At 35.4% G+C, this 12,562-nt stretch overlaps 1 protein-coding gene across 4 annotated transcripts; it reads left to right on the forward strand.

Moving 5' to 3' along the window:
• The first annotated feature begins 1,200 nt into the window (after positions 1-1,200).
• On the forward strand, positions 1,201-9,498 carry LOC105170288 (protein-tyrosine sulfotransferase). Of its 4 annotated transcripts, none has more exons than XM_011090982.3 (13): positions 1,201-1,599; positions 1,815-1,907; positions 2,454-2,631; positions 2,796-2,867; positions 3,737-4,031; positions 5,020-5,160; positions 6,773-6,877; positions 6,975-7,122; positions 7,440-7,483; positions 7,595-7,663; positions 7,769-7,888; positions 8,004-8,138; positions 8,606-8,804. In XM_011090982.3, the coding sequence occupies exons 2-13, from the start codon at positions 1,853-1,855 to the stop codon at positions 8,708-8,710; spliced, it is 1,467 nt and encodes a 488-aa protein (XP_011089284.1). In that variant the 5' UTR covers positions 1,201-1,599; positions 1,815-1,852; the 3' UTR covers positions 8,711-8,804. The 4 variants fall into 4 exon arrangements, with proteins under 4 accessions (XP_011089284.1, XP_011089285.1, XP_011089282.1 ...); XM_011090983.3 differs by lacking the exon at positions 8,606-8,804 and adding an exon at positions 9,162-9,498 and having other exon boundaries at positions 1,204-1,599; XM_011090980.3 differs by lacking the exon at positions 8,606-8,804 and adding an exon at positions 8,919-9,498 and having other exon boundaries at positions 1,211-1,599; positions 1,812-1,907.
• Positions 9,499-12,562: the final 3,064 nt, after the last annotated feature.

The raw sequence follows: 12,562 nt of genomic DNA on the forward strand, positions 1-12,562 counted from the left end.
CCGAAGTGATAAAAGTCAATATCGATACGCTGTTGTTGACATCAAATTGGAATTTTCCCCCCCGGGAGATGTCTTTGGGATTTTGGGGAAGTGGCAAACAAGGATAACATATTAGCCATCCTATCGAGGTTGTCTGCTTTGAGTTGAAAATGAAATGTATAAAAAAACTGGAAATGAGATCAGATGTACACTAAAAAATCTCATATTTGGTTAAGGAGAAATAAACGAAGTTGGGAAGTAAAATTAGATGTATATAAAAACTTAAAATATTTGAAATTTACTTCACTTTTGATCACATCAAATAACTTAAAATAAAAGTATTATTCTTTTTTTGTTCTTCCCTCTCTCGGTTCCTTTCCTCTCATTAAACCAAACAAAGACTAAATCATTTTATTTAGTGTAATTTTGACTTTACCCCCTCTACCCTTTTTTCTGGATAAATTTATCCCCTACACTCTGACTTAATTTCTTTATCTCTTGCGTCTTGGTATTTTTAGTTGCATTATTTGGTTTTTGTATCCTTAAAAATGCCTCAATTAACTCCTTTCTTTAAGGATATGATTTTATAAGATTCAACATTTTGGTTAAAATGTATTTATAATATTAAATACTTATGTGAAATTACCACTTTATGTTAAATGTATTGTCGTTTGTTATGACGGACATTTAATACTTTATCAAGTGAATATTGAGCTTAATTGCTAATGTACTTGTGGGACTCAAGACCAAATTCAACAATATTTTATGAAATTTTGGCGAAATAAATACTTTATACATTGTATATATCAAAATGGAAAAAAATAAGTATTAGGATCGAAATAAAAAATTCATTAAATTCAGTCAACATTAGTAAATATTTATTAAATTCTGGATGAAATACATACATACAGATAAATAAAATTACTCTGGATTTAGAAAAATATTTTTAAATAATTAATAATTAGATATGTATACTATATATGAAAATTATGTAATATAGACTAACATTATAGAACTGATAATTACTACACTGTAACACTAGAAGAATATAAATGACTAAAAACTGAAATTAGACAAATTTAGAGGATAAAAATTGCAATATTGCCAACAGGAAGGAGGTGGGTGTGGGGTCCACTCTTTCATTGTGCTAATAGACCAAAATTCAATAGGTCAACCCTCGAGAACACAACACAACACAACAAAAGGCAGGGGTGTTTTCGTATTTTGTTTTCCCTTTTTCTTGAATTCCTTCTAGTGACCAGATATTGACTACAACTCCTCCGCTTTCTCCGCGAACCGCACGCATTTCCATTTCCGATTGTACCCCTACGGAGCTTTGACCTTCGCTCGTACTTTGTCGCTTTACCATTCTTTCCCACCCGTTGTTCCGCTTGAATGGCAGTAACCGCGAGAATTCTGGGCTTCTTGTGAATTTCGGGCGAAATTTGAACGGGAAAGCTTGAAGGGTTTGGCCCAGAAACTTCACCGATCGGAGGGGCAGAAAAGGAGGGGGACGAGGAGGTGTGGGACCCCCCTTTGTTCTGATCGTGAAGTTTGTCTGGCCGAAACCCTACACGGTTGTGGGAATTTATGAGCACGAGATTTCGGTACTCTATACATGTAGGCTATCTTTTTCTTTCTTTCTTTCTTATCTGTATGTATGCATATGTTCCCAAAGGGGATTTTAATGTGCGTAAGGTGTTTGATAGTTGTCATGTGTTCTGGATTCCCCGTTTAAGGTTTCAGCTTTGCGTTTTTGTTTTGATGATTGCTTTGATCGCAAGTTGTTTGAATATGTGATAAGGATTTATCTTATTGTTTTCTAATTTTAGCAGGTCTTTTGACGCTTTTGTTTATCGGAGAGGTGGCAATCATGTGCAAGATAATGCATTTAATGTTGGGGCTGATTCTGGTGCTTCTTCTATCTGGTATGTTTTCTTCTTGCTCCATTGAAAACAGCTTCTTTCTTTTCTTTGTTGTTTTGGTTTGGCTTATTTGACATAAAAAAAATTCTAGTTTAGTTCCTCCAGCATGTTTTCGATTCTACTATAACATTTATCGGCAGTGTGCTCCTGCTTTGTGGTGATTGGTTTTCTCTTGTGAAAGCACTCTTTCCTTTTGAACTATTGTTTAAGAGAGGGGCCCAAGAACTATTGCTTCTAGGTCACCACTGATTAGTTTTATTTCTTTGTTGCTCTTTTTATTTAGTGAATTGATGATTAAACTGATTGGAAAGTTGATGCCATGTGGACAAGAAAAATCAATGACCAACTTAGGAAGATGCAGTCTTTGCATTATCTTCTCCTACCTTATTTGCATGAAATATTAGGGCGATGCATGAGTTCTGGTGTTGAAAATCATTTTTGGAACAAATTGAAATGTTCAGAAACATGGGGTGGGTGCACATCTTTCATCTTTCTTCGGTCAAAATGAGGTTCTGTCAATAATGTTTCGTCTTTAATTCCTCCTTTCAGTTCCTGTCATAATAAAGGCATCTGAGGCTGATGATGGCTATAGCCAGTGTCAAAATATTGTCAAGAACTGGGCATCTTCTTCGCTTGACTCCGAAGTTAAAGACGATAAGCATGATTTGCGTGATTTGCTCTTTTTCCTCCATGTACCTCGGACAGGAGGAAGAACATATTTCCACTGGTAACTTTGATTTATTTTTGTTTGTGCTATAACAATTTGTGCCTCACTCACAAAAGAAAGAACAACGAGTCGTATCTGTAAACTTGTTCTGACATTTACTTTACTATTTGTCTTCCTGAGTTACTGATGCTTTTTGCTCTTTTTCTTCAATTTTCTATACTCAGTTTCTTGAAGAAGCTGTACTCAAACTCCCAGGAGTGTCCACGGTCTTATGATAAGTTAAGAGTTAACCCAAGGTAATTCATTTGTCCTTACCCTGTTTGTGAATGAGAATCATTAATTTTGACTTAGTTTAATGAAATAAAGTTTTGCAACAAATCACCCGTGACGAAATGAGCTAATGGGTATATTCTTAAATAATTTATGCTCCTTTTTGAACAATTTGATTGTAGTTGATTAGGGGCATTGGTAGTAAGGGTTGGAGATATAGGCTCACCGGGTGTTCCTAGTCTGGTATTTGATTGTTTGTAAATGTTAGCTATCTCGAGAAGTCCCAAGACCTGGTACAATATAGTTATCATGATAAAAAATTTCGGTAGTATGACTATGGTGTGCTTTGCTACTCTTTGCGGATTACCATTTAGTTATGAAGTTTAGTATTACCATTGGCAGAATTAGCCTTTGAGAGTTGTTTAGGGATTAGCTTTTGGAATCATAGAATTGGGAATGACTTGTTTAAAATGAGTTTTCCAATCGATAGAATTGGGGTATGAGAACTAGTCAATTGAAGGCGATTCTACAGAGAGTTTGTTGCTGGAACTATTGAATTTATACATTGTCTAAAATAGTTTACTCTTTTAAACGTAATCAGAAATGAAAAGACTGTTTCAATAGCTAACTCTCAGTTCATTATACGAGTTGGTCCAAGCTGTAGGCTGTGGCCTTTTATAATTATTACGTTATGGTGTACATATTTGCTTTCGATTCTCTCCTCTTGTTAGACAATGCGTGATGAGAGATTGAAAAATGCTCTAAGAGAAGATACTATGAAATAGCTTCACCTGTAATATTAAAATTGTTTATCATCTTATGAAGAAGTTGTATTGTGTTTCTAGATACATTTCACAGATATCTAACATATGAAATTTTGTTTTTGATCTCACAGAAAACCAAATTGTCGGTTATTGAGTACCCATGATGACTATAGCATGATGTCCAAGCTTCCCAAGGAGAAAACTTCAGTGGTGACGATACTTAGAAACCCTATTGACCGTGTTTTTAGCACTTACGAGTTTTCTGTGGAGGTGGCCGCTAGGTTTTTAATTCATCCTAACTTAACATCTGTTGCAAGAATGGCAAGAATGGCCCAGCGTCGTCGTAAGACGTCTGGAGTAAGCACACTGGATATCTGGCCATGGAAATATTTGGTTCCTTGGATGAGAGAAGATCTATTTGCCCGAGTATGTTCAGCTACTATTATTGAAAGCCTCCTTGGTTGAAATTTTGGCTTTTTAGTGCAACATATTTGTTCTCCAACCTCCAACAATCCCCACCCCGACAGCAAGCAAAAAGAAGAAAAAAAATCTCAAACCTACTAAATTAAGTCATATATACTCCATTGTTGCATAAATGTTGTTTGCCATTTGTTTCTTAATATCTTATTAGTCTATCGTCTTGTCGCGTATATTTCCCTTGCACCCATACATCCTCTCCCAATGTTATGGCTTCTCAATTTGAAACCCCCCCCCCCATCCCGCCCAACCACCCGCCAGAGGATGCATGACTTTCATACAATTCATTTTTGAACTTTTTCATATGACGGCTCTTGAGAAATAAGATTCATCCTCATGGCTGTTGCATTGCTATTAGTGCTGTCCTTATCTAGGTTCATGTCAATATTCTAACCAATCTGCATCAGTTTTTGATAGATTAATATGTTGTCTGATATGAACTTAAAAAAATGCTTCAGCCATTGCCCTGCTGAGAGTTGACTTTGCCCTGTAGTTATATCTTCTATAAAATATCCTCCTCAATCAGAGAATGAAGGTTCTGCTGAAAATCAAGATTTTGTGCATGAAATGAATATTTGCTATGTTGTACTTTTTGTGGTGCTTGTAAAATTGATATAAATTGAAAGTTTGAAATCATTTACTTCCTGTTCCAGGATACATGCATAACAGTAGTTACTCATGTACATTTTCTGTTAATAATGACCATCTGCTGCATGACTTGGGATTGAAACAATGCCTTTGAATTGTGTACTTCAGGGAAGATGATCATTGTTATTGCTTTTACAGTTGCAGACAGAACAAGATTTGGGATTTAAAAATCACATTGTATATTGAAATCTTCTTCTGCCATCTCATCCTGAAAAAAACATTGGTATATTTGAGATGATGTTGTGCATCGGATGAACTATCTAACAATCTGTCGTGCATCTTATTGCAGAGGGATGCTAGAAAACTTAGAGGGCAACTTCATTTAGTGGCGAATAGCTCATATGACGTTGAAGACATCTTGATGCCTCTACGTGAGTACATTCATCACCCGATTGCGTTAGACATTGTCCACAATGGGGCCACCTTCCAGGTATTTGCATTGTGCTTTAAACTTTTCTGTATTTTATGGTTATTTCAGTTAATAGTATGGTGTTCTGAAAAGGTTTGCTTTAGAAAGTGTACAATCGATGCTGGTTCACCGTCTTGCTCTTCATTAAGAAGAAATCAGAGAAAAATGCCTGAACAAATGCTTATTCCAAATCTTCATTGTGAACCGCTGCCAGATTCAAAGTTTTGACTCACTAGTTGAACCTTGGTTTCTTTTCAAACCAGAGCAAAAGAAGGGCACTGCCTGCATGACTTTTTCTAGTACCTTCTCTGTTTTTGGTGCATGGCATTTAGGCACTTGAATCTTGGATAAGGAGCCGGTATAAAATTTCAACAAGGGGTCCTTTGCTTGTTTCAGTAGCATAAGATGCAAATAATGATATGGGTTTTCTACTGGTATAGGAGGGACTTCATTTGAAGTGAATGAACGATAAGTGAATGAATGGAATAGCTGATGTTACTTCATCTCATTTAGAATCAATAAGCATTGTCCTGATAGATTCTGGAAAATTTCTGCCCACATTCGTTAATTTATTAAACTTGTTCTCTAGTTGGATTGTCCGAATTTCACCTCAGCATTGAATAGAATCTCAAGTTAACTACTGCTGTTGTTGCTGCTTTACAAACTAGGAATTAGAAAAATTTAGAAGGTTATTGGCTGTGCGCGTGTGTGAAGTTCCTTTTTGACTGCTGTTGAGTTATGAAGAACTTTTCATCTGGACCCATGTATTTTGTCTATGCCGCTCTAACTCTTGATTGTGTTTAAAAGTAGAAGAGGAGAACAAAAAAGTTAAAGGAATAAAGCATAAGGAACTATCACTTGAAGAGAGAAAAATATTTTCTTTAGTATTTACTTTAATAAAATCCAAAAAACAAATGTAACATAAATCTTACTATATGATGCTTTTCTGTAATGCTTCTTGAAAAGATAGTTTAATTATTTTGTCCATGTCCTAGCGCAATAATATGCAGTGGTATCTAGAAAGATTTGAGACCCATGAATAATCGTATTTGCTGTGTATAGATCGAGGTATATGAGGAAGGAAGCACATAAATTGGCACGTTGTCTATTGTGTCATCTATTGCATGCATGCAACCTCATTGAATCCAGCTGCAATAGACATTTTTGGTAGAGCGGCTAGTGCTAGAGCTTGGGGTTGAAATAGTCAAACATGAGAATTTTGAGGCTTAAAAATTATTGGCAGAGGCCTAATCAAGAATCAATCCATCGGTCTCTATTCCGGAGACTCAACTGGCGTGGTGCGAGGGTGGAGTATCGACAAAGACTACCAATGAGATTGAACCTACGTGATATGGGATGGAATTTGGGTTTGTCTTGAAACCATATCTTCACAGAGATTAGTTGTCATGGAATGTCATATGTTGGTGCATTAAGGTGGAGATTTTGATCTGCCAAAGATAATTCAAACACATTATAATACATCCATGGAAATAATAGTGAGTTATCCTCCAAGATTAGCCGTATAGATAATTCTTCAGGCAATGATGTACCAGTGCATCATTGTAATATTCTGTATTTCTCTTTCCTCATTTTCAGTTCAGAACTCTTAAGTAATACATGCCTGAATTCTTAGATTGCAGGTCTCACAAACAACTCGTATTTTGCGGAAGCACATGAAGTGCGCCATTGCGTACTTAAGTATCACACCCTTGGTGAATATGTGCTTGAAGTTGCAAAGGTGTGGGAGAAAGTCTCCATCAGTATGTTAGACATGATTATGTTCTTTCCCTTCGTCATTTTATGGCACTCATGGTAGAGAATTGTAAATCTTGCAGAAAAGGTTGGCGGACATGCTTTATGTTGGACTCACTGAGAACCACCGAGAATCAGCCACAATGTTCGCAAACATTGTTGGTGCACAGGTGATATCTCAGCACACAATATCAAGCTCCAGTGCAAAAGTTGCAACCAATGATCATTCAGGTTAGTGGTCTGAAGTAATTCATGTGAACTATATCAGAAGTGTGTACTGTGTCGGAACTAATATTCTTGGGGATAATGTATCTATGCAAGCTCACAAATTTCTAGATTGGGGACTTTGATAAGGTTCAATGACTATACTTGTGGCTTCTAGCAATAATATCTTGTTTTTCATTTTCACTACACAACTACCACTTGTATAATTAATAAAATGGATTATAGATTCAGCTTTCTAGTAATGTTTTCTTGTATTTCCATTGAGATGACTTTGCTTCTGAATGAAGTCCTAGTTTCCCTTACCATATTCTGCTTTGTTGCAGAACAGAGCTCCATTACTAATACGATATCTGATGCCAATGATCAAGTAAGAAGCTCATGTGTGTGTATGTGTGTGTGCGTGTTTCTGTGTTTTCTTTTCCTGCATGTGTTTTGACCATTAAATGTTCTGAAAGTTTCTTACTATTCTGGATTACAGGGCAACAGCACTTATCAAACATTAGAGGATGTTTCATCCACAGGCAAGTATGAAATTGCACGTGACAATGTAAGTCCCAAATCCCTCCTTTTGTTTTTTCTCTCCATATTTGAGATTTGGGTCTTGCCTGCTTGCTTTATGACTTTTTAGCTAAGGCCTCTGCCATTGTATCAGTTGACTGTTGGGAAACTAATGGAAGCATATGAGTCTTGTATTTCATCCTTAAGAAACTCCCAATCAGAGCGGCGTGTAAATTCTCTGAAGCGAATTTCTCCTGTAAACTTTACAAAAGAGGTAAAAGCTTGAATTGATATCTTGTGCACAAAGTGAATTTTCCAGTGCTCTTCATGGACCATAATGATTTACCACTCATGCCTGCCACTGATATCATTATCTTAACTATTTCCAGGCTCGTCGTCAGATTCCTGAGGTGGTTATCCAGGAGATAGCATCACTCAACAGCCTAGACATAGAGCTCTATAATTATGCTCAACACATCTTCAACGAGCAACAGGGGCATATGACACAGCGCATGGTTTATGCTGTAAGTTAACATCATTTGCTCAAATTTGAGTTCTAGATTTAAATTTTGTGGCATAATCTTGGATTCATGTGTTTGGAGGATTTGCTGCAAAGAGATTTCAGAATTCAATTGATAGAATACACCTTAAAAGTATGATGGGGATGTGATGCATCCTTGAAAATAGTATTCCTTCATCCAAATTTTCATAGATAAAACTGCGATACCTTAAGGAGCTTTTGTCAGTGAACTTTTCCTTAGCTTAGAAACCCTAATTTGCACCCTCAAGTTTTATGCAGAACTTGAAAGATATTTTTGCCCAAGCTGTGTTGAATATTTCTCATGCAGCAGACAGTTCGAAATTGAGGTTTCCTTGTAATTGGGAAAGATGTTACTGTGTTTTATCTGTTTGGGCTTTGTAGTTGTAACTCTTAACCTAGCAATATTGTTTCATACTCTGCCTCCCTGCTAATCAGATAATTGTGGAGCAGGTTGTTGGTTTCTCAACTTCTGAGTCTCACACTTCCTCAAATTATTGTCAATACAAATTTATGAACCGGGCATTTGCGCTTGGACTTCCAAGTTCCATGCATTAGACTTAACAAACAATAGATGCATCCTAATTTCCTCAGGAGAGGAAGAACATAACTGAATATTTTCTATCCCAGTTGTGCAATTTGTGTCTCAAAATGTCCTTGTGTATTTTTTGGGGCATAGGTGATGAAGATTTTCTGGTGTTGCTACTTTAGAATACATGAAAAGGATTGTCTGGTTATGGATCTACATGTATGCTTTTACTTGCAGGAAAAGCTGGCCACCGCCCTCTCCACAAGTTCATATCCCAATTTCTACGTCTTCCCTTCTTGGAAAGTCGTGTCCTTATCCATCACTGGTCTCTTGATGCTTCTCCTCATTCTTTTCTTTGTAAATGCAAGAAGAAGAACATCAAAAGTTAAATTATAGATCCACTTAAGTTGCATTATAGAAAACGTTGAGAATGCAAAGACAACCAAGTCATCAACTTTTCAATGCTGGGCATTTTTGCAGAGACCCCCATTTACTCATTCAATTCCGGATGTTCAAAAATGTTGCTGGAGAAGGTAACAAACAGGAGTTATGACTTTTGGGGGCAAAAGTCTAATCATCGTAAGCAGTTTGGTACTAACACCTGGAAACAGGAAAAGGAATTGTATCTAACCTGGAGCCGTAGAAATTTTTTCGCCAGCAGTTCATTTCATACAAAGCTAAGAAAACATTTCTCATGGCATGTGAGCTAGTGATAACTATATCTGAATGTTTCTGGCAAAATCAGGGATTCTTGGTTTGTATGAGATGCGTTTAATGTAACAGTTTTATCATTATTATTGGGAAAACCATATTCTTATTTTCTCGGAGCCGCCCTCTCAATTTTCTGTATTTCTGGGAGCTGGAGAAGTGGAAACTTCCGCCGTGATGGGTTTACCACACTCCTCTACTCTGGCATTTGGTAACCACGTCAATAAATTTTCACAGGAAAACAACTATGGAAATGCACAAAATCCAGTAGGCTGTATATAGTGTATACTATATCTATATATATATAGTGAAAATGGTATTGCATTTTGTATTTTGTTTATATATATTATACTAGTCGTCGTGGCACGTTGTTCCTGTATGTATACAATAAATAATATTTTATATTTTGAATTATATTATGAATAATATATATATAAACCAAAATTTCATATTTTAAAAGGGAAGAGGCAGAATTGGTCTCGAAGGATTGCAGTAGTTCTTACTTTTGGTCCTTTACTCTTCGGGCCAACAATTTTAGTCTCATAGCTTTCAAAAACTTTGCACATTTAGTTCCCATTCATTTCTAATTGCATGCTAATGCCCTGCTTGGCAAGAATGGTATTAGAGCCTATGCTTGTCGAAGAAATATTTGTTTGTATTGCATTCAGATGTTATTCATCCACTCACGGAGGAGACTCTTTAAGAATGGAATCGAACGAAAGTTCGAGTTATTCCAAGTTAATATTTTAGATTCTGAAGGATCTAAGATTGAATCTTTTTATGAAAATTCTAAGAGAGGAGAAAATTAATGTCAAACGATGGTTCGAGCGACAATCAGGAGTAATTCCACTTGGAAAGATAAAGAAAGAATTTCGTCTAAAAATTCTAGACAAGGCCACAACGACAACGAAGTGGGAACCTGAACCTCTTACAGAGGAATAACAAGAAGAATGGTACAACACTACCCCTCCACCATTCTTGAATCACATTTAAGTACCCATAGAATTGTAGTTTAATATTGATCCAAGTGGATGTTGTTCGTAATGAACTCAACTCTTGTGGTTGACAATAGCGTCCCTGCCCTTTTCACTGTCTCTCCTAACTATTTTAGCTTGTCTTCTCAAAACTTTTCTTAATCTATAAACTGAAATGGTAATTTCTGTGGGTTTGGACTGCATACTCATCCTACCATTCTGCCCAAGGGAATGAAGTTCCAAAACTTGCTTGGTACTACATTAAATGTGCAATCTGCAATTATCTGCCAACCACAATTAAAATCAATTAATAAAAATAAAGTTGTTGTAGCAATAATGCAGAAAGGTTGAATGAGGGTAGAAGAGCCAAATCCCAACCTACACTCACATGTGAAGTGTTGGGATTCTTATTAACTCCTCTTCTCCCATAAATTGCAATTGCAATTGCAAGTGAGCATCTCTTCATCTACATTCAATATTGGGGGCCCTGATACAGTAACATCAATGTCACCACCCTCATTTCAATTTATTCTTCAATGCATGTACCAAGGTTTCAAATATTATGTTCTAATTATCGTTACCAACAGATATATGTATTCCAATTTAATTGGATGTATCTACCCTTATTGTTTTATTGTAATTCTATATTGTCCAACTTTACAATTCTCCAAGGACGCTCTACGCCTCACCTCCTTCCCCATTTAATTCACTTCTTTTTTTTAACTATTATTTTGTACCTGTACCCATTATTTTGCTTTTCAAGAAATATTTCATCTTATTTCTACTATTTTTTTATATTATCGTGCTATGTTAGTTGTATTATTGATTAGTTTATCTTATTTTTCACGTAATTTTAAAGCATAATATTTCAGAATTGAAAAATTATTTTAGAATTCTTAAATAATAAAATATCAAAATTTACCTCACACATATCCTTTATCGACCTTAAGAAGCATAAAACACCGCATTCTGTGCACATAAGCAACAACCCCCAATCTCTATTCTCCAACCAACCTTTAACAACCAAATAACATTGATATTTAAATAGTTGCATATACTTTCTTGAATTTCATGTCGTACAAATTTGGGTATACTAACAAATAACATTAATACTTAAATAGTAGAATAAATATTGTTCGGTAAGTTCAGTGGAAGAGAAGATACAAGGGATAATTACATGGTTGTCCTGAGTTAGTGTAATTTTACATCAATCCTTTTAATTTGAAAAATTATATTTAATGCATTTGATGTTTGTTGTTTTCGTTTAATAGATACATCCATATGTTTGTCAAAATTCAAGGGAGAAAAAAAAAAAAAAGGCTGAAAATCTATGTTCATCCCTATAAGACCTCCTAACATGCATTAATATGTTAAAAAATGATTTGTTTTATTTGCAAGAAATCAATAACAAATCAATGAGAGGTAATTATGAATTTTCATTCAATTTTTGCTGATATCAATAAGTTTGATGAATTTTGACGGATAAAACAAACGTTATAAATATTAAATATAATTTTGAAAAATTTAAAAATTTTATGTATAACTATGCTAAATGTAAAGAGAAAGTAATGTAATTATACCAAGATACAATGAGGAGAGTAAAACTGGGATGAGAGCGTTGGTTGTGATTTCTCCACTTTGCTTACTACTAATCATTAAATTGAAACCTATAAATCATCACTCTTCCTTCACACCAACAAATTATTACTCCCAATCCCCTCTCCAAAAGGAAACAAAGAAAAATTTAGAAAAAGGAAAGAAAATGCCTTTGGTCAGAAGTAACACACACACACACACACACACACTCCCTCACTCACTGGGACCCGCTCTGCTCATCAATCATGGAAGATAACATTTAAACCAAAAGCCCTCCATTCCCACCCATCCATCTCACCTAATAGTAGTAACAACCACCTTGCTAACGAAATATACATTACATCTTTATTTACATTTTGTTTTTTTTTTTCAATTCGTTAATTTTCGTTAGATGTATGATACAACAGCTTTTTTAAAAGAAACAAGAGTTAGAATTCTTATCGAAATATTTAGTCGATTTAAACGTATACAAGACATTTAGTTGTCTCTTTTTGATTGATTCATGAATTAGAATTATTGTAATAATTCAAATGTAATCATTTGTGACGAAATTTGGCAGGGGTGTTGAGAAGCATAGCACTGAATCACTGCCTCCTCCTTCCT

Source organism: Sesamum indicum, linkage group LG9 (genome assembly GCF_026168435.1).
Source record: "Sesamum indicum cultivar Baizhima isolate 11 linkage group LG9, ASM2616843v1, whole genome shotgun sequence".
Taxonomy (NCBI): Eukaryota; Viridiplantae; Streptophyta; class Magnoliopsida; order Lamiales; family Pedaliaceae; genus Sesamum; species Sesamum indicum.

Bases quoted from the DNA above. Each gene is read 5' to 3' on its own strand.
- LOC105170288 (XM_011090980.3), top strand. From the start codon at position 1,853: ATGTGCAAGATAATGCATTTAATGTTGGGGCTGATTCTGGTGCTTCTT. The intron at 1,908-2,453 runs GTATGTTTTCTT...TCCTCCTTTCAG, and splicing joins TCTGGTGCTTCTTCTATCTG to TTCCTGTCATAATAAAGGCA. The intron at 7,484-7,594 runs GTAAGAAGCTCA...TCTGGATTACAG, and splicing joins TATCTGATGCCAATGATCAA to GGCAACAGCACTTATCAAAC.